Consider the following 20,245-nt stretch of genomic DNA (forward strand, 5'->3'; position numbering starts at 1 on the left):
ACTGGACAGTGCTGTTCTAGAAAACAGCTGGGGAAGGGAGAGAAAATGGGAAAAAGCAGTCTGAACGGACACTTATGACTTCTGTGCCTTCAGAATCTTGAAAGAGATGAGAGAGGCTATAGTGGATCTGGATGCCTGCGGTACCCTCCCTGCTGGTCTCTGCCTTCATTCTGGACCCCTTGGCTGTCTTCTCTTCCCTCTAGCCAGAGGGATCTTTCTAAAGGCAAATCCCATGTCATTCCTCACCATATAGCTTCAGTGGAACCCCATCACCCCATGACCAGCCCCCCAACCTTAGCCTTTAAGTCTCTGCCCTGTCCAGCCCTGGCCTCCTGTTCAGCCTCATTTCATGCCTCTCTGCCTCCTTCCCTACCTATTAAGGCCTTTTAGTAAGCATTATTATGATTTTCATTACATAATACGTTTCTATAGTAAAGATTTAAAAATACGTATGTAAAAGCTGATGTCCACATTTATGCTTCCCACCCCTGACCCAAGCTGTATACATGATCAATCAATGTCAACAGTTGGGCATGTGCCCTGCCAGGACCCTCAGCATACTCGGAGCTGATTCTGCACGTGCGTGTGTGTGTAAAAGTAAATGGATTTACATGTTGCCCTGCCTCTTACTTCATATACTGTATTTTATGGTCTTTGCTGGTGATGGCACAAGTACACCTCATTATTATAAAAAAATTGTTTTAAACATTTATTTATTTTTGAAGGGGGGGAGGGGCAGAGAGAGAGGGAGACAGGATCCTAAGCACGCTCCGTGCTCTGAGCATAGAGCCTGATGTGGAGCTCGAACTCATGAACCGTGAGACCACGACCTGAGCCAAAATCAAGAGTCAAATGCTTAACTGACTGAGCCACCCAGGCGCTCCTCATTATTTTTAATGGATGCCTTAGTATTGTATTACATGGCTATGCTAGAATTTATTCATTTGTTATTGTTATTAATTATAATCTATTTCACCTGCGTAGCAAAACATAGGCTATTATAACATTCATATCTATACCTACCATTTAGATTTAATAAAAATCTTTTTGCCCTGTTAGCTTCAGAATTTTTATGTGAATAAATGAAACATTACAGGTAGTGATGAAGCTTCATATGGGCCCCACCCGAGTCCCTTTCCCTTTCAGTCCCCAGAGGGGACCATTTATTTGCAGTTGATAAAACCTTTTCAGGGGCTCCTGGGTCAGCCGGTTAAGTGTCTGACTCTTGGTTTTAGCTCAGGTCATGATCTCACGGTTTGTGTGTTCAAGCCCCACATCGGGCTCTGCACTGACACCATGGGTCCTGCTTGGGATTCTTTCTTTCTGCCCCTCCCCCTCTCATGGGTGCATGTACAAGCATTCTCTCTCACTCTCTCTCTCTCTCTCAAATAAATACACTTAAAAAAAAAAAAACCTTTTCATATGTAGTCTTACATTTTTACTACATACATATGTGGCCAAAACAAGAGAGTGTTATTTTGTGAGATTCTACATAGTATCACATATCCTATCATATGCATACCTCCTGCAACTTGGATTTTCTTTCTTTATTTTTTTTGAGATTTTTTCATTAATATATAGTCCTACATGGTCTTCCATTGTAAAGAATGAATATAGCTTCTTTTAATTATCCCTTTATTTATTGAGAGATGTTTAAGTGGTCATACTTAGCTTCCAGTTTTTCAAATATGCCACCTTGCTTCTACATCTTAACTCTTGACTCTTCAGCAATTAGTTCTGCCAGTTTTGTCTATTTAGGTAATCTTTGCAAAGTTCGACCTCCTGCATTTTTAGCTTGCTCTTCCTGTCGCCTGGCCTGCTGCTCCCTGTCTTATTACCTGGTTGAGTCCCTCACCTCTGTCAGGTCACAGGGAGGTCTCGTTTCCTCTGGGAGGTCTGTCTAGCTCCTCAAATGTTGATTGAGCCCCTCTGGCTCTCCCCATTACCACTGTTTTATTTTTCTTTAAGACTTACTATGTTCTCTCTCTCTCTCTCCCACCCTCTCTCACTCCCATTATCCTTTTGTAAGCTTCATGAAAGCAGACACTGTATCTGTGCTGTTCACTGCTGTATCTCTAATGTCTGGTCCTGTGCCTGCCCTATGGAAGGTGTTCTTTACGTGTTGGAGAGAAATTAATATGTGAGCCCTTATGACTGGATATAGACCCCTTCTCTAAAGAGGGAAGACTCTCTTTCACAGTGCATTCTCAAAAGGACTGTTGGAGAAGATCCAACCCGTGCCGAGTGACTGTACCAATTGACTATTTTTGAGGTTCTGTGATCCTGTTTCCCCATATTTTATCAGGAAATAAAGAGTTGGAGTTGCAGCCATGGTGTAAGTGGAATGAAGCTGAGTGTGGCCTATGAACTATGGAAACAAGTTACGGGTGGTGCCATTGTGCCTTTGTTTAAGAGGCAAGCCTAGGTGATGAGCTTTCCAATGGGCAAACGACCTCTTCACAGTGAGCTTCTCCACAGAGAATTGGGTCTTCCTTCACCTGGCTAAACACCTGCCAGTCCATCCTCAATTATGTACCACAACCAGAATTAAGAAGACATTTACCTGAAAGACCATCACTGTCTTGAGTGGTCCAACCAGGATAAAATACCATAGTCTGCACTAATTTCTCTATAAAATGTAGCCCTTTGGCTTTCCTCATATTGCTACAGTTGTCTTCATAGATAGAGCGAAGTAAAACAAAACAAAAGAAATAAAAGCAAAGTGTTGTTAGCAAGATGCCCTGGGTTGAGAAGTAAGACATTAAAATATTTGGGGCACCTGGATGGCTCAGTTGGTTAAGCATCCAACTCTTGATCTCGGCTCAGGTCATGATCTCACGGTTCATGAGCCACCCAGGTGCCCCCAAATGTACCCCCTTTTAAAGTAAGCTCTACACCCAATGTGAGGCTCAAACTCATCACCCCAAGATCAAGAGTCACGTGTTGCACCGACTGAGCCAGCCAGACACTCCTTGAAACATATCCTTTATACATAAGGAGGCGCTACTGTAATAGCTAATTAGAGTATTTAATAAGTGCCAGATTCTCTGCCAAACAATTTATGTAGTACATTAATTTAATGCTTCAATTTTGTGAGAAGAGATTCTTATCCCCATTTTACAGATGAGAAAATGGAGGCTCAGAGACAGTAGAGAGTAGGTAGCCTGGTTGAAGTCCCCCAGCAAGAAGGAGAGGGAGCCACTCTTGGAGCCCCAAGTTGGTCGTACCTCAGACACTAGGCTCTTAGCCCCACATAGTGAGTGCACGGGCAGCAAAGCAGTCTACATATTCACTTCTGAAACCCATACTCTTAGAAGTTGCTCTGGAAATGGTCACTAATCCTCTTCTCAGGGTGGTGGAAAAAAGTTGTATTCATTTCCATGTGGTGGGAAATACATTCTGCTGCTGACCCTGAAGTTATAAGCTCCTGAGCTTATTCTGTTTGATTCCAGCCACACACACACTTCTGAAATTTGAGATCATTCCCTAAATGCATCTTGAATCCTGACTTGTTTCTCCTCCTGTGGGCATTTCTCCATGTGGACAGTGTTTCTAACTTTTCTTCCCAATCTTTCCTTCAGTTGTAACCTCCTTCCAGCCAAGAAGCTGTCCCTCCTGTGTCAATGGTTTCTCTCCTGCTTCACACCCACCCCTGGCTTCCCGTTGGTCCCTCCGCAGAGGTGGATGGTTGTTGGTCAACGTCGTTCCCCTGGCATCTGCAGGATGGGCTGTGCTTCTTAACCACGCATGCACAGACCGTGCACAGACCTGGCTCACATCAGGGGTCCAAGGACTGAACACACTATAGATAACTCCTCCCAGCCCTGTTAGGAAGCCCAACTGTGTACCTTCGTGTCTTGGAGATCTGTAGAACCAAGTACCTGTTTCTTACTTGGACTTTTGCTGACAGTGCAAAGAACTTGATTCCTTTTTTTTTTTCTTTAATAATTTCTTAAGTTTATTTGTTTTGAGAGAGAGAGAGCGCACAAGTCAGGGAAGAACAGAGAGGGAAGAGAGGGAATCCCAACCAGGCTCCACGCTATCAAGCACAGAGCTGATGTGGGCTCGAACCCACGAACCGTGAGCTCATGACCTGAGCCAAAATCAAGAGTCAGACGCTCAACCGATGAGCCACCCAGACTCCCCAAGAACCTGCTTCTGAACACAAGAAATGGGACACCTGGATGGCTCAGTCAGTTAAGTGTCTGACTTCAGCTCAGGTTGCGATCTCACAGTTTGTGAGTTCGAGTCCCATGTTGTGCTCTGTGTTGATAGCTCAGAGCCTGGAGCCTGGAGACTGCTTCGGATTCTATGTCTCTCTTTCTCTCTGCCCCTCTGCTGCTTGCACTCTGTCTCTCAAAAATAAATAAACATTAAAATAAAATAAAAAAAAAAGAATGCCCTGGATTGACAGATTCACTCTGATCCTTTTTCTTTGCCTATGAGGCTTCTAAATTTGAGATCCTACTAAGCTGGTCCCTCCCACAAGAAACCCCCAGGCTACATTCTCCCAGAAGCATGTTCTTCCCTGTTTAGCGGGGCTTCTCTCTATATGCGAGGGGCTACATCCTTTGAATCTAGAGTCAGACACATCTGGTTATGAATCCCAACTTGGCTGTGTGACTTCTCACATGTGGTTTAACCTCTCTGCAGAGGTTAAACAGATGAGGTTTTATCTCATCTGTAAAATGGGGTAATAATAATATCCCCCATTATACCATAATATTATATGACAATATTTTTTTTTAATTTTTTTTTAATGTTTATTTATTTTTCAGACAGAGAGAGACAGAACATGAACGGGGGAGGGTCAGAGAGAGAGGGAGACACAGAATCCGAAACAGGCTCCAGGCTCTGTGCGGTCAGCACAGAGCCTGACGTGGGGCTCGAACTCACGGACAGCGAGATCATGACCTGAGCCGAAGTCGGCTGCCCAACCGACTGAGCCACCCAGGCGCCCCTATATGACAATATTTTATGATACAAAGTTACATTATTTTTTAAAGTTTATTTATTTATTTTGAGAGAGAGAATGCCCGCAGGGGAGGGGCAGAGAGAGAATCCCAAGCACACTCTGTGTTGTCAGCACAAAGCCTGATGCAGGGCTTGATCCCACAAACCATGAGATCATGACCTGAACCAAAGCCAAGACTTGGACGTTTAACCGACTGAACCACCCAGGTGCCCCCAGAGTTATATATTTTATTTAAAAGTATATAATGCTGGGGTGCCTGACTGGCTCAGTCAGTAGAGCATGTGACTCTTGATCTTGGGGTCAAGCCCCACTTTGGGTGTAGAGCTTACTTTAAGTAAATAAAAAAATATTTTTAAAATAAGTATCTAATGCCATTACAATATGTTTTATATATATATATATATATAATATTGTAACACATGGCACCATTATAACACTATTTGTATGTCATGTATTAGCAGAGTACTGTAACATAACATAATAACCTATCTTATTGCGAGACTTAGATTATGTAGGCAAAGTGCCTAGCACAGACCCTGGCACATCCCTAGCATAATAATCACTGCTGATTGTTGTGATCATAATTTTCTGTAAACCACACCGTATAAAACAGGGGAACATTCACTCGCAATGTTCTGGTATACGTTGTTGCTTTGGAAGCAGTGAAGCTCATCAAATCATTAGGAGAGCAAAGCCCAATTATAACCGGGGAGAGGAGGGAGCAGTATCCAGGGAGATGTTTTGTTAAATTCTAAGTTTTTTTTCTTCCCAAAGGAGAAATGCTTTTTTAGAAGAACTTAGACCAACATGTTACTTAATAGAGAAGAGTATTAAATCTAAATAACCACCCACATGCTCTGTTTGTCTTGAGATGTTATTAGCCTGGGTTTTTATTGTTGTACGTGTGGGTGAGGAGGAGGGTGAGACAGGAGTGGGGCTGGATATAAAGATACAGCAGGTGGGAGTTCCCATCTGTTTCGGTGAGTTGTCCCAGCTTTTCTGTGTCAGTCCTGTGCCCCTGGTCGAAAGCTTTTCTTTGAGCCAGAATTTGGGAGGAAGGGGAGGGGATCTGTGCTGACATCTTTTAGAACTTAGCAGTGATAGAACTGGATTTAGAACCCTCATCTCGTCTTGACCATGTTCTGGGTATTATTTCTTCTGTTTTGCACATAAGAATATGAAACCTCGTGCTCAGGGTCACACAGCTAGTAAAACACCATGGGATCTGAGATTAGACAAATGAGATTAGAATCCTGATTTTACCTGCGTGCATCACTTAATATCCCTAGGTCTCTGTTTTCTTACCTATTAAATGGGTACAATGAGGACCCTAGCTCACAGTGTGAGAGTCAATGAGATTAACTCTATGAAGTATTAGCATGTGCTGTTTTAAGTACTCCATAGACATTAGCTGCTGCTGTTATTATAATTACCTTGCATATTGCTTATCTATCTCTTTCCTATGGTAGAGCCTATCAAGACTTTTCCTCAAGCCTGATAATGCTGCAGGGTGCAGTGGTCACTTCTGCCTTGTGTTACTGCTGACTATGGCACAGAGGTCGAAGTAAAGGTGTGACTGTCACGTGAAAAACCAACACCACCTCTTTGGTACATCACTGACTAAAACTCCAGGGAAAGTCCAAGATGGACGTTTCTCAGGGATGCTTTTCAGTGAGGTGGTACCTCAAGCAAACATGAAATTTGAATTTCCATGTTGACAGACACAGCTTTTTTGGGAGGAGTAACTTATTACTCCACAAACACATTGTAAAAGGTGTCCCTGTGGGCGTGTTGGCAGCTACAACATTGGATTCACTCTTCAGGACAGAAGTAAGGTGTTCCTGGTGTGCCTGAAGCTGCCCAACCACACCGCTGCTTCTTTCCATCCCTGTACTGTGTCCCCACCTCCTGTGCTGACCCCACTGGAGCCCACCTCTGTCACATCTAAGGAGATTGCTTCACTTGGAGGGATTAATAGGTGAGGAAACCAGTTCCGACTGGTTAGGCAGCAGCTACATGTCCTGTGGACGGTCCATGTACCGTCCCCCTGAAAGTCTGGAGCTCCCGTGTGGCCTGCACCAGGGAGAATTCCAGGCTCGGCTGAAGCTGTAAACACCACCTGATGGCATCCATTTGGGAATTGTTTGTGTGTGAGAAATGAAGATCAAGATAGGGAGCTTGGTCTGGCTTTTTTATTGCATCCAGGTTGACTTTTAGATTAGATTTTATTTTTTTAAGGGTGAGGGATTTACTATTTCTAAGGGACTCTAGAGCTTTCCTCCTGGGGGACTAGGAAGGGGTTTGGAGTGTGTTTGGCTGCTACGGATGGCCGAGCTGTAAAAAGCCTGGCTGCTGCGTCTGCCTGGGCCATTTCTCCAAGCATCTCTCTCTCTCTCTTTCTGATAAAGCTACATCGGAAGTGGGTGATTTCCTCTGAGTCTCTAACCCATGAGTAATGAAACACATTGTCTTGTCTTTTCTCCTCTTCTAGGCCTAGGCGGATTCTGCAAAACAGCTTCCCTATGTTCCCCTCCCCTAGAGCCTGGAATTTCAGAGGGGTAAGTGTTTCCCCGGGAGTGCTCCCTGCTGCTCTATGCCCTGTTCTGGCTGCTCCAGAGAGGATGCTGTTGGGGGTGGCTTTACTAACCCATCTTCGCCAAGAAAGCTGGGTTTTAGCATTTGGAGGAATCACGGTCGGTCGTATCAGCAGCTGTGGCTCAATTAAAAAACGTGAGTGGCCCACGTTATTGGCCCACGTAAGCGCCTGCCAGTGTCTGTTTGCCCTGGAAGGTCTCGGGAAAGCACCTGATGAAGAAGCCAAGTCAGGGTTGATGGGCAGGGGGGGACATTGTGCCCATTTTCTTGGGAACCTGCAGGGGCCCAGTGCATAATTAAAAAAAAAGAAATCGGAAATGTACAGTCTGTTAATATGTAGATTTACGACTTCATGGGGAGCTTTGTTTTCCAGAAGAGAAGCCTGTAAGCTCTGAACAGATTTTAAGGGGAAATCATAAAAATCTCCCAATCATAAAGCCACAGACCCTTAGAAGTGTAGAAAGGGTCAGATCTAACCTCCTCTTGATGCAAAGTTCTCTACCTTAACATAATAATAATAATAATAATAATAATAATAATTAATAATAATAATAATAAAGTATATGGAAGCCTGCTGTGTGCTAAAATGAATTCTAGCTCTGGCCTCAGGAAGAAGACCCTGGCCTGTGTAAAGAATGCTCAGAGCTCTGTTTCACGACCTGGTGTTTGCATGTGTCATTCCTTCTGCCTAGAGCACTTCCTGTGCTGTCCAGCCCTGCACTCCTACACACATTGAAGCTGCCCCACCGGCTTCTTCCCTTGGGTCTAAGTCTTGATATCACCTCCTGTGGGAAGACAAGAGCTGAGGCGCTCCCATAGACCCCTGCACTCTCTTCTCATTGATAGGATGAGATTGTTAGTTAGTGCTTACTAAAACGTTAAGATTGGAAGCTCTAAGCATCAGGTGTGGAGGAGAAACCTTGTATTTCTCTCTTGTTCACTGCTGTCTCTCTGGGCCTAGCACATACATGCTTAATTAATTTGTTGAATGTATAAACAGATCTTTCACATCCATCAGACACAAAATCGACTTCAGGTTGTGTTTCGAGGTCATGTCTTTGGTCTTTTCAGCACTGTTTTTACTAGTTCAATTCACCTTTAGTATCTTACATAGATCTCAGCCATTTTCCCCAAGTGTCTTACTGAAAATAAATATAGATCATGGCAGTATTTTAACTAAGGGTACAATATGCTTTTCACCAAGTACAAAGAGAAATGCGTTGACCTCTTAAGGAGATGTGCATGTCTTACTGAACGTAAACTGTGTGTCTCCTAAGTAGTTTATGGTTTTGTGGATAAGGTCCCCATTTCTCCAAGTGTGTTCACTTGGATGATCATAACCATTAGGTGGAAAAAAAACCTGTGTGTTCAAATAACCTTGGGGCACACTGAGAGCACCTAATTAAATATGTTCACCACTGTGAGACTTCTCAGAGCCTTTGATGTGTTGCCGTGCTTAGAGACTACATTAAAGAGAGTTGATGGAGTTGGTGGCATTTCCCCATTGCCAATAAATCCTTTGTTGACAAGGCAGTTTGTACACACTTTGGAATAGTTGACATTTATTGTCACTTTTGAGCTATAGAGAAATTGGACCTTCTATGAGCAAGTTGGCCTATTTGAAGGCATTTATTTTCCCTCCCTCTCTGGTGTCCCTTCAGCACACCCTAGCCTTCCTTCTGTTTCAGCAGTGGTCACTAGTCAAGTATTGGGGTACATCTAGGGTGACCAACCACTCAAGTTTGCCAGCGATTGCCCTGGGTTTAGCACTGGAAGTCCCAGGTAAACTGGGACAATTGATTACCTTACCTGTGGCCATAAGACCTCTTCAAATGTCTTCCCTTGAAAAATGCTTTGTAAGTTTTTGAGCGCAACTCTGTTTTACAGAAATTGCTGCTCAGAGGAGCCTGTTAGATACACACTTGGTTTAAGTGACCCTTTGATACTCTCACCCCTGCATGGTAGTATTTAAAATTAGGGAATCACTGCAGAAGAACAAACAAACTGTCCCTGGCTAATTGCAACCAAATAGATGACAGAATCTTTTTTTTTTTTTTTTAACATTTATTCATTTTTGAGAGACAGAGTGCAAGCAGGGGAGGGGCAGAGAGAGAGGGAGACACAGAATCCAAAGCAGACTCCAGGCTCTGAGCTGTCAGCATGGAGCCTGATGCCAGGCTTGAACCTATGAACCATGAGATCATGACCTGAGCCAAAGTCAATAGTCAGACACTTAACTGACAGCCACCCAGGTGCCCAGCTGTGGTGTTTATTTTGGTCCCGTGTCCTTGCTCTGATTTTTCCTGGCCCATGGGGCTTATTGGTAAAGTTAGACAAGCTGACATCAAGATATGCCAGAGGGAGATGGTCTGGGGCCTGATAATTGCCACATTGGCCAGATTGATCTGTCTCCCTCTTGGAACATAATCATCCGTGACATCGAAGGGTTAGGAGGGAACCCCACCAAGTGGAAACACCCTTACTCCCAGCCAGGCTATGCTTTGTAACCATCGTTATGGTAATTGGAAATGAATAACGAGAAGCACCCAGAATGCCAGAATGAAGACATTTGAGGCATTATCTAGCTGATACATTTTCTATAATGAAATGTGACTCCCAGGCTTGTTAGACTGAGCTATGCATGCTGTCCTAGGGCAGGGCATGTTTTTTGTGAATGCTTTATTATCTTCTTTATTAAGAAAGGAAGTTTTTAGAATCTGTGTGCTCGTGAATTTCCCATATTTATATGCATGGCAGAGGAAACTATTGTAAGCATTTGTAATTCCATTCCTGTTTGGCTTATAAAGAATAAAGATCCTGTGTCAGTTTGCTTATGCCCTGGGCATTTGTAGATTTTGGGGGTGGGGTAGGGAGAAGTGTTGGGGAGAGATGGATGGTAAAAGGCAAGGGGAAAAGGAACCACATCACTCTGGATGAGAAGCCAAGTGGGAGACATGTGAGGGCTAAGGAGGGAGCCGGGGACAGGGCCCAAGGGAAGAGAGGGAGTGGTTGGCATCTTAATAAGGAGTCTGGAAAAAGATGAGATGTTTCAAAATAATTTTAAGGAAAATATCACTGAATGAATTGTATTGTAACCCCCTCCTTGTCTTCCCTGGAAACATTCACTCCAGATCTACATTACTCCTCAAGGCATTAGGAGTAGGGTTTATGGTTTTCCTTTTGGGGGGTCTGGGATTTTTGGCTGAGGAGAGGTTCAGGAAGAGCTGGTAGCCCTTGGATGACACTCTTCCTACCTACCAAGTGATTTAGCCCCTTTTAGAAGTTGTCGTTATTAAGTGCAGGCTGGGTTTCTTGGTTCCCACGCTCATCTAAGGAGACAGAGGCCCTTGGTGTTACCAACCCTCCTGATTCCCCCATCTTCCTGGGCAAGGGGTGATGCCGTGTCTGTCTCTCACCAGACCCATGGGTGCTGCACATACACTCATGGAGAGAAGCCAAGAGGATGGTTTGGGTGGGGGCAGTTCTAGAGGGAACATTATGAGTAAAACCAGAACAGAATGATGAGAATAAGAAGATGGGACCCTGAGAGGTGGGACCCTGGAGTACTGTTACTAAGTGCTTCCATCAGGTGCTCACTGCACATCTGGTCCCCATCTGATTGGGACAGTGCTGAGCTCAGAATTTCCACCTTCCTTATGCAAATATTTGCTACAACTCCTCCAGTTAGCTGAGAGAGGGAGGGAGGGAGGGAGGGAGAGAAAGAGAGAGAGAGAGATACAGGAAGGAAACTCTCCCTAGGAGTGTGAAAATATCAAGAGCACAACTCCTGCCCTTGGAAATACTTAGCAAGACTTACTATTACGTACAATGCATTGTTTAGGTGTCACAACTGAGATTTCAATTAAATATCAGCCAGATTCCATGGCTGTGCTTATCTTGTCTCTTTCTTTAAGTGCCTGTTCTTTACTCCTGCCTAGGCTATTTGGGAAGAAATTTCTAGACTCTGAGGCTTTGGAAGAAACTTTGGACATTGTAGCTGACCTTTTAATTTTCAGATGTGGGAAACAAGGCCTCGTGTATTAGTGGGGACTCTTTTGGTTACAAGTGATAGAAGCTCCATTAAAACTGGCTCAAGTGGAAAGGGAGATTGTTTGCCTCATGTGACTGAGGGAAACTGAATGGGTGGGCTTCAGGGTATCCAGTGGTATCCAGGGGTGCTCTCTCCCAGCTTTGTTATTCCTGGGGTATGGATCTTATCTTACATACTCCATGTGAACTGCTTTGGGAAGAGAGGATGACCACAAACAACTACTCCTTTTCAGAGAAAAGAAAGATGCTTTTGATTCCAGAGTCTATGTTTGAAATCCCAGCGTAGGACTCTGATTGCCCTGGCTTGGCAAATAGTTATACCTTGGCCAGTCATGGTAGTCAAGAAGATCAGACAGGCCTTGGTCACCTGTTCCTCCTGAGGGAGCTAGGTGGCCAGGGTTTTGTTACTGGCCACCTAGGGGTAGAGAAGCCACTTGAGGTAGAGAAGGGTCATTTTCTCCAAGGCCAAGTTTGCTACTGTTACAAAAAGGGGTCTGGTTTCTACACAGACAGGAAATAATGGGGACCGCTCCTAGGGTCACTCGAAGTAGAGGGATCAGAATTAGAACCGTATTTCCAGGCAGAGGGTCCTATGCCTGCTCCATGCTGCCTTGACACATCCCAGGTCCTGTGCTTGGAAGGAAGTGCACAAAACTCAGTGTAGTTGAATGTTTCTTGAAAGCCAGGCTGAAATGTTCCAAAATTCACAACTCAGTAGAGGGATAGTCAAAACATATCTGGCCAGGCCAGTGTTTAATGTGACCTTACTGTGTCTACCCTGCAGAAGAAGGCAGCACAGCTTTCTCTTTTCTTGCAGCCTCAGTTTGTACATTTACTTCCATTTATTGATCATCAGCTCCAGGCCAGGCTATGGCAGCCCTGCATGGTAGATATATTTATTCCCATTTCAAGGTTGAGGAAACTGAGCCTCACCATGTGCTAGCTTGCCTAAAATCTCAGCTGTGGTAAGTGACAGAGCCAGGATTTGAACCCGACACTGTCTGTCCCCAAGCCATTAGAGCATATTGCCTCTTTAAAACAAGGCTAATGACACATGCTTTTTCTTCAAAGGAAATTAGACATGAAGATTTTTTTTTTCAAATGCTAGAAACAAGTTGAGTATTCTACGATAAACCTTTTACTGCCCAGAATCCCTTTAAGTTCCCTTCTCCTCCTTTGGGCTTAATTTTTTGAAGTTTATTTATTTATTTTGAAGAGAGAGGGAGAGAATCTCAAGCGGGCTCATGCTGCCAGTATAGAGCACGACTTGGGACTTGAACTCACAAACTGTGAGATTAAAACCTGAGCTCGAAATTAAGAGCTGGACCCTTAACCAACTAAGCCACCCAGGCACCCCGGACTTTATTTTTTAAAGGTTTAACCTTCGCTGCTATATTTATGAAAAATATACTTTGCCTTTGTAATGATGAATACAATTGTAACAGTTCCCTTAATCCTAGGGAATTAGCCCGTAGCATTCACTTAGGTTATACCAGGCACTGTGTTGAGTGCTTTATGCTGATATTACTTCCCAGAAAAATCCCAAGATAGATGTTGTTTGAGCCTCACCCTCATTTTACAGATGAGGAAGTAGAGTAAACATACTCTAGAGTAAACAGTTTTCTATTACTGCATAACAAATTACTGCAAATTTAACAGCTTGTAACCACAACCCTTCACTAGGTCACAGCTCCACAGGTCAGAAGTCTGGGAGTGATGTGCTGGGTTCTCTGCTTAGGGTCTCACCAGACTGGAATCAAGGTATCGGCCAGAGTGGGGTCCCATCTGAGACACAGAGGCCTCTTGCAAGCTTATTCAGCTTATTGGGGGAATTCAGTTCCTTGTGGTTGTAGGATGGATGTCCCTGGGTCTTTGCAGGTTGTCAGCTGGGGGTGGCTCTTAACTCCTAGAGCCCCTTCTCGGTCCTTCCGTGTGTTGTCTTCCATCTCTGAAGCCAGCACGAGAGAATCTCCCTCACATCAAATGCCTCTTATGCTTCACATCTCTCTGACTTGAGGAAGAACCCAGTTCCTTTTAAGGGCTCACCGGATTAGATCACCACCCAGATCATCTTCCTTTACATGATCTAAAAGTCAATAATTAGTAATGTAGCCATGGGGTGATACTTCATCACATTCTCAGATTCTGCCTGCACTCAGGGGAGGGGATTGATTATACAAGGTGTGCCCAGTAGGGTCTGGGGGCTTGAGGAGCCTTGCTATAATTCTGTCCACTGAAGAGAGGTTTAAAAGTGGAGGGGTGCCTGGTGGCTTAGTCGGTTAAACCTCCAACTCTTGATTTTGGTTCAGGTCATGATCTCATGGTTTGTGAGTTCAAGCCCTGCATCGGACTTCACGTGGACAGTGTGGAGCATGCTTGGGATTCTCTGTCTCTCCCTCCTCTCTCTGCCCCTCCCCTGCTGACCTTCTGGTGCCTCTCTCTCTCTCTCTCTCTCTCTCTCTGTCTCTCTGTCTCTCTCTCTCAAAATAAATAAATAAACTTAAAAAGTGGAGCAGGTTGCTCAGGGTCACATGACAGGTAAGTGGTGGAAGTGGGATTCTAACCTCAGCTCACCTCATTCCAAAGCCCATGTTCTTTGCCAGTACCTTTTGGGAACTTCTCTTCAGTACTAAGTTACTAACTTCCCTCATATACAAGGGACTCTTGCAAAGCAATAACACAAGTTTGAAAACTCAACAGGAAAATAGTTGAAGGATATGAGTAAATAACACAGAAGAGAAAACACATATTACAAGTAAACAAAGTCAAGTTGTTCATTCTAACTCATACTTTAAACATATTTTTAAATGACAAAAGAAATAAAAAAAAGACACTGGCATAATGTGTCACATTTATTTAGCTCTTATAATATGTTAGCTACTGTTCTTAGTCCTTTGCATGTCATCACACCCCCAACAACTCCATCAGACAGATGGACTATTATTATGCCCATTTTCCTGATGGGCAAACTGAGACCCAGGATCTTAATTACACAACTCCAAGGTCTCATAGCAATAAAGTGGTAGATTCTGCTTTGGAACCCGGACAGCCTGTGCTCTCAGCCACTTAATTGTTCAAAGTACAGATGGTGCAGAAGTATATAATGTAAAACTCCATGTTTAGGATTAAACCAGGATTAAAGCAAACAAAAATAACAAAAATGAAACCCCCTTTATAGGAAGAGAATATATTCTTATATACACAGAAAAATGTCTGAAGGAATATCACCATTGACTGACAACCTGTTGCTGTGGTAGTTACATGTTTTTGGTAATGTCTGAATTTCCGGGAGAGAGAGAGAGAACACATATTGCTTTTATAATTAGCAAAAACACTAACACTTATATCAATTAAAATCAAACACCCTTCACAACGAAACCTTCCGTAAGCAAGAGGAGGCTTATTTTAAAACCTCCTGGGGCTGGGGCGCCTGGGTGGCTCAGTCAGTTAAGCATCTGCCTCTTGTTTTCAGCTCAGGTTGTGATTATCCAGTTCGTGGGTTCAAGCCCCACATTGGGCCCTGTGCTGAAAGCATGGAGTCTGCTTGGGCTCCCTTTTTCTCTGCCGTTCCCCTGCTTGTGCTCTCTCTGTGTCTCAAACAAGTAAACTTAAAAAAATATACAAAAGCTTCTGGGGCTTAGAGAACATCAGAGTGCATCACTAAACATGTGTTGTGGCAAAACATCTAGGGGCTGATCAAATCTGGGCACACAGAAGAGGCAGGCACCTGCTGAGCTGGGCTGCAAGACATTTGCCCCCACCCTGCCTCACCGTCCTCACCTCCCCACCCCCAATAGTCAGTCTAGAGGCTGCCTCTCAGGGTGAGAAGTTTTACTGCCCACCGCCTCTGGCCTCTGGACAGCCAAACTCTTGAGTTTGGTGGACAGTCCTTGGCAGTCATAACAAAAGCCTAAGTGGTGAAAAGGCACAGGCTTTGAGGGTGCAATGCTGATCGGAAACTTCAGACAAGACACATTCCACAGTGTCAGGTCCTTATCGGCAGAATGGGGACAATAATGCCGTCTTCTCAAACCTTGAGACTTGGTTATAATGGGTGTAAAGCGATCTGAATAATAATGCCTCCGTGTAGTTAAGTGTGCAGAAAATATTGGCTCCTTGTAATTAGAGTTCTCTTACACCTGAAATGACTTTCCTAAATATGTGTGTTTAAGAAATGCCTTTTCTGTGTGCGGTGCCCCCTCAAAAGGAAAAATTGACTGTGTCTGGTTTCCGCTTAGCCCTCTTGCCTCGTTTCCCTTCAGGCAGTGGAGAAGCCAGCTCGAGAGCAGCTGCTGACACCTGTGAGGAAAAGTCCCTGTCGTCTTCAGTCTGCTGACAACAATATGCCAGGCAGACTGAAGCTCAGTTTTAGATTCGCAAGTAGATTCTTTTTTTGCTCACATGTGAGGTCTGTGGGACATAGGGGCTTCTCTGACAGTAGCACAAATTCTGAACTTTGGAGGCAGAATTTATAGATGCCTTTGCTTATTTTATGTAGTTATCAGTTCAGTTATTCCCTTTTTGTGTTCCAGCAAGGTGCAGGGTAAAAGATAATTTTGATTGACTTGGTTTTCTGGGTTAAGAAATCTTAGATGCAGGTAACGGAAACTCAACTCAAATTAGCTTCAATAAGGAGAGTTGTTGTTGTTGTTGTTGTTGTTGTTTTTAATTACAGAGGTCTGGGGAGTATCTTGTGGAATACAGCAAGGCCTTAGAAGCCACTGGAACCAGGCACCAGGAGCCTGGGAGGGTTTCCAACTCCTCTGTTTTTGCTGCATTTTCTCTGCAGACTGACTTCTTCCATTTTTCTGTGCTGTGGAAATGCAACCATCTGCAGAGACCAGCCTCTTCTTGGCTCAGAACCAAAATTGCTAGGGAGGGGTTTTGATTGGCCCAGCTTGGGTCAGGTGGATACTCCTGGACCAATCAGCAGTGGCCATGGAGTGGGGTCCTGCTGTACCACTGTGTTGGCTCCTATGCTAACTATAGTGATGTAGGGAAGAAGGGGGCAGCTTCTGGAAGAAGGTGGGAGGCACTAGGCGGATACTAACCATTCTTGTCTGCAAAAGTCTCCCTCTCCTCCTATGGTAGAGGATAGTCATCCTGATTCCCAGGGTCTGGCCCTCAGGTGGACAAAACTAACTCCTTTTCTTTAATATTGGGTAGGAGGAAGCCGTCCTTGTAGTTATTTTGGTTTTTGTTTGTTTACTGTTTATTTATTTATTTCGAGAGAGAGAGAGGGAGCAGGGTAGAGGCAGAGAAAGAGGGAAAGAGGGAATCCCAAGCAGGCTCCACACGACCAGTGCAGAGCCTGACCTAGGGCCCAATTTCATGAACAATGAGATCATGACCTGAGCCAAAATCAAGAGTCACACTCTCAATTGACTGAACCACCCAGGTGCCCCTTGTTGTTTTGTTTTGTTTTGTTTTGTTTTGTTTCAACCATGACAATCTGATCTGGGAGCAAGAATAGACTACTCATAAGACATAAAATGTAAGTTTTCTGGATTCATTGAAATAATAGCAGATTCTGGAAAATTGTGTTCTGAAATGGCTTATGGCTGTTTCTATAATATTGGAAAGTGTTGGAGCTTAGTGTTGGGCTTTAAATAGAAAATAGCCCAAATATCAGCCTCCATATTGCTTTGTAGTTTGTCAAAGTTAAGACTTTTCATGGAGCTTTTTATCTTTCATTATAATCAAATTTAACCTTTCTTACACAAATAGTATCAGGGCAGTGATCTTGTCACCTTCAAAATGTCCTGATGCTATTTGCAGATGTGGGAGGTGATGGTAATGTTGAGAGCCAAGGGGATACACCTATTTGGAAAATCCCTTTCCTGAAGCTGAACCCTCCCACTCAGTTTTCCTTTCCCCCTCCCTGTTAGATTTTATTTTATGTTTCCTGCCCACATGAGAAACTGGGGATGGGAATTAAAACCTTTTGCATGGGTGTTGGTAAAGGTCTGATCACTGACTTTTCTTCTCTCCTGTCGACTTCTTCCTCTTCAGAGTCAATGGCCTGTTTAATGGATTGAACTTGGTTTAGTTCATTGTGACTCTAAACAACACGTCCCTCCCACCCGCCTTTTCAAGTGCTCAAATCACACTGTCCATTAAAACAATTGAAACGCACAATGAGAAGCAAAGGGTAAAAGATGGAGTAAATGAACACACTGCAGAGAGGATGTAGGCAGGATGGAAGGATCTCACCTGAATCCAGGCGTCCACAATGCCAATATATCCTTTCTCTTTCTCTACTGCATTGGCCTTCCCTACTGATGATGTGGTTGATGATGATGATGCAGAGTTGAAGTTCAAGCAAGAGGCCCACAGACTGAAGGTGCCCTGGGCCAAGGAGACAGACTTCTTTATCAAAAGACTCAGGGACAAGTATACCTGGCCAAGGATACCAGTTTTTTGGGGAAGAGAACACATGGAGCCAGAATGGGTATCTCTAATGGGGTAGTCAAATTAAAGTCTTATGTATGTTAAGTGCTCATATGTATTTAGTGCCTCTGTATATTTAGTACCTCACCAGTCTCAGGCATACTTAGCGCATAACAAACATTTAGTAACCACGTGCTTCATGAATGTCAGGTTCTTTTGTTCCCTCCACCCTTTCATATCTGTTTGCCATACACATGTTCTACCTCCTAACCACTTATTTATATTTAAAACAAACTGAAATATTTCTATTATTGAAGATAAGTCTTACAAACTTACTTCTCTTCAGTAATTGAAATAAATATTTTCTAAAAGCATTGCTTCTTACAACTTGATTACATAAGACCCATTTTTAGATGTGCTGCCCTACATAAGCCTAATGATGAAAATTCTTCTCTTACTTGGTTTTCAGGCCTCCCACATTTGTTCCCCTACTTAGGCTCTCTCCTGCCATTCAGCTCTGGAAATCTCAACGAACACAACTCCCGGGCCAGCCTTTTTGTGCGTGACTATTATTGCTGACTTCCACAAGGTGCTGGCAGTAAAACCAGCTGGGTTTGATGCTGCAGTAGCAACGTGGACCACCAGTGCCCTGACCTGGTTAAATGCACATTCAGGAAGGAGGAAATGTTCTGTGCAGAACGCTTCCAATACACGATGTGTTTTTGTATCCTTAGGGCTGATTTGACCTAACATCTCATTTAGAAAAAAAAAAAAAAGAGAAATGTGGCTGATTACTTTTTTTTAGGGACAGATGAAGATTTATTTAAAATCACAGCTCTGATTTGAGGAAGGTGCGATGGCGTGGTTACAGATATGCATTTCATTAACACCGGTTCAACTAAACCTGTTCATTGAAAAGGGGCTGGGGAGAGAACTTTCGGCTCATTATTAGATGGGATGGTGAACCTGCTGTCCTCCTTGTCAGTCCCGGTGACGAGATGGCGATTCCAGACCTTGTTGTGGGCTTTTTGGGTAGCATGCTCCCTGAAAACAAGCAACACTTACCAGGGGCTAAACTGGAGATGTATGTACAACATTCGTTCTAGCAGTGGAGTAGGAACCATTGAGTGTGTTTATTGAGAGAAGGGATGTCAGGCTTTACCTGGTACCTTTTTAAGGGGTTTCCATGATTATTATTTTTCCTCTGTGTGTTATTTTTTTCAACTTTTTGTTATGAAAAATTTCAAACATATGGGAAGTTGAAATATAACTGCAATGAAGGCCCACCATCTGAAACCAACAATCACTAATTTTTTGCTCTATCTATCTAGCTGTCTATAGATGTTTGTACAGTTTGGATTTATTTTAGTAAGCCATTCAATTGCAGATTCCATTACCCTTCACCTCTAAATACTTCAATATATATGTCCTAAGAATAAGGAGGTTTTATTACCATAACATCAATATCACACCTAAGAAAGTTATTAATAATTCTCTAACATTTCCTAAGATTCATTCCACATTCAAATTTCTGCAATAGTCTTATATAGTTGGTACTCCCCTCAAAACCATTCAAAAGTCATGCATGACATCTGGTTGGATTTTTTTAAACCTAATTGAGGACTACGATTTTATTTTGTTACTATGTTTTTTAGTCTTTTTTATTCTTAAATACTCCCCTCATCACCTTTCCCCTCTTTAAAATGATGTTGACCTTTTGAAAAGACCAGTCCAGTTGCTTATGGAATGTGTCTCACATTTGAATTTATCTGGTTGCTTCCTTATGATGTCATTTAACTTATTCCTCTGTCCTTTATATTTATAAAGTGATAAGTCTAAAGACCTAGTTTTGGGAAGGAAAACATACTAAGGGTTGCCAGCTACTTGGCGAGTTAAGAGGCACACAGCGATGGGATGTTTGTTATAAACGGTGCTAACTTGCCAGACAGGATAGATGCTGGGGCCTAGTCTCTGGGGAGTGATTCCACTGTAGATTCCTTGGTGGATATTGTTAATTAATTAATTAGTTAATGTCAATCCTCCTTTCTGTATTTTTAAAAAAATTTTAATTCCAGTATAGTTAACATCCAGTGTTATGTTAGTTTCAGGTGTACAATATTCAACCATTCTGTACATCACTGAGTGCTCAGCACAATAAATGTACTCTTAATCCCCTGAACCTACCCCTCCCCCCTCCCACCTGCCCTCTGAGAAGCATTAGTTTGTCCATGGTGG

The 20,245-nt window shown here is 43.4% G+C and overlaps 1 protein-coding gene across 4 annotated transcripts in view; it reads left to right on the forward strand.

Moving 5' to 3' along the window:
* The window catches only part of ARHGEF3 (Rho guanine nucleotide exchange factor 3), a 313,773-nt gene that overhangs the window by 89,439 nt on the left and 204,089 nt on the right, over positions 1-20,245 (forward strand). For 2 of the 4 annotated variants that reach the window (XM_058726485.1, XM_058726483.1), the window contains exon 3: positions 7,467-7,533. The exons of the other annotated variants lie outside the window; for them this stretch is intronic. In XM_058726485.1, coding sequence (XP_058582468.1) covers positions 7,467-7,533 — 67 coding nt within the window. The remainder of the gene's footprint in view (positions 1-7,466; positions 7,534-20,245) is intronic. 4 annotated transcript variants of the gene reach the window in all.

This window comes from Neofelis nebulosa, chromosome 4, assembly GCF_028018385.1.
Source record: "Neofelis nebulosa isolate mNeoNeb1 chromosome 4, mNeoNeb1.pri, whole genome shotgun sequence".
NCBI lineage: Eukaryota > Metazoa > Chordata > Mammalia > Carnivora > Felidae > Neofelis > Neofelis nebulosa.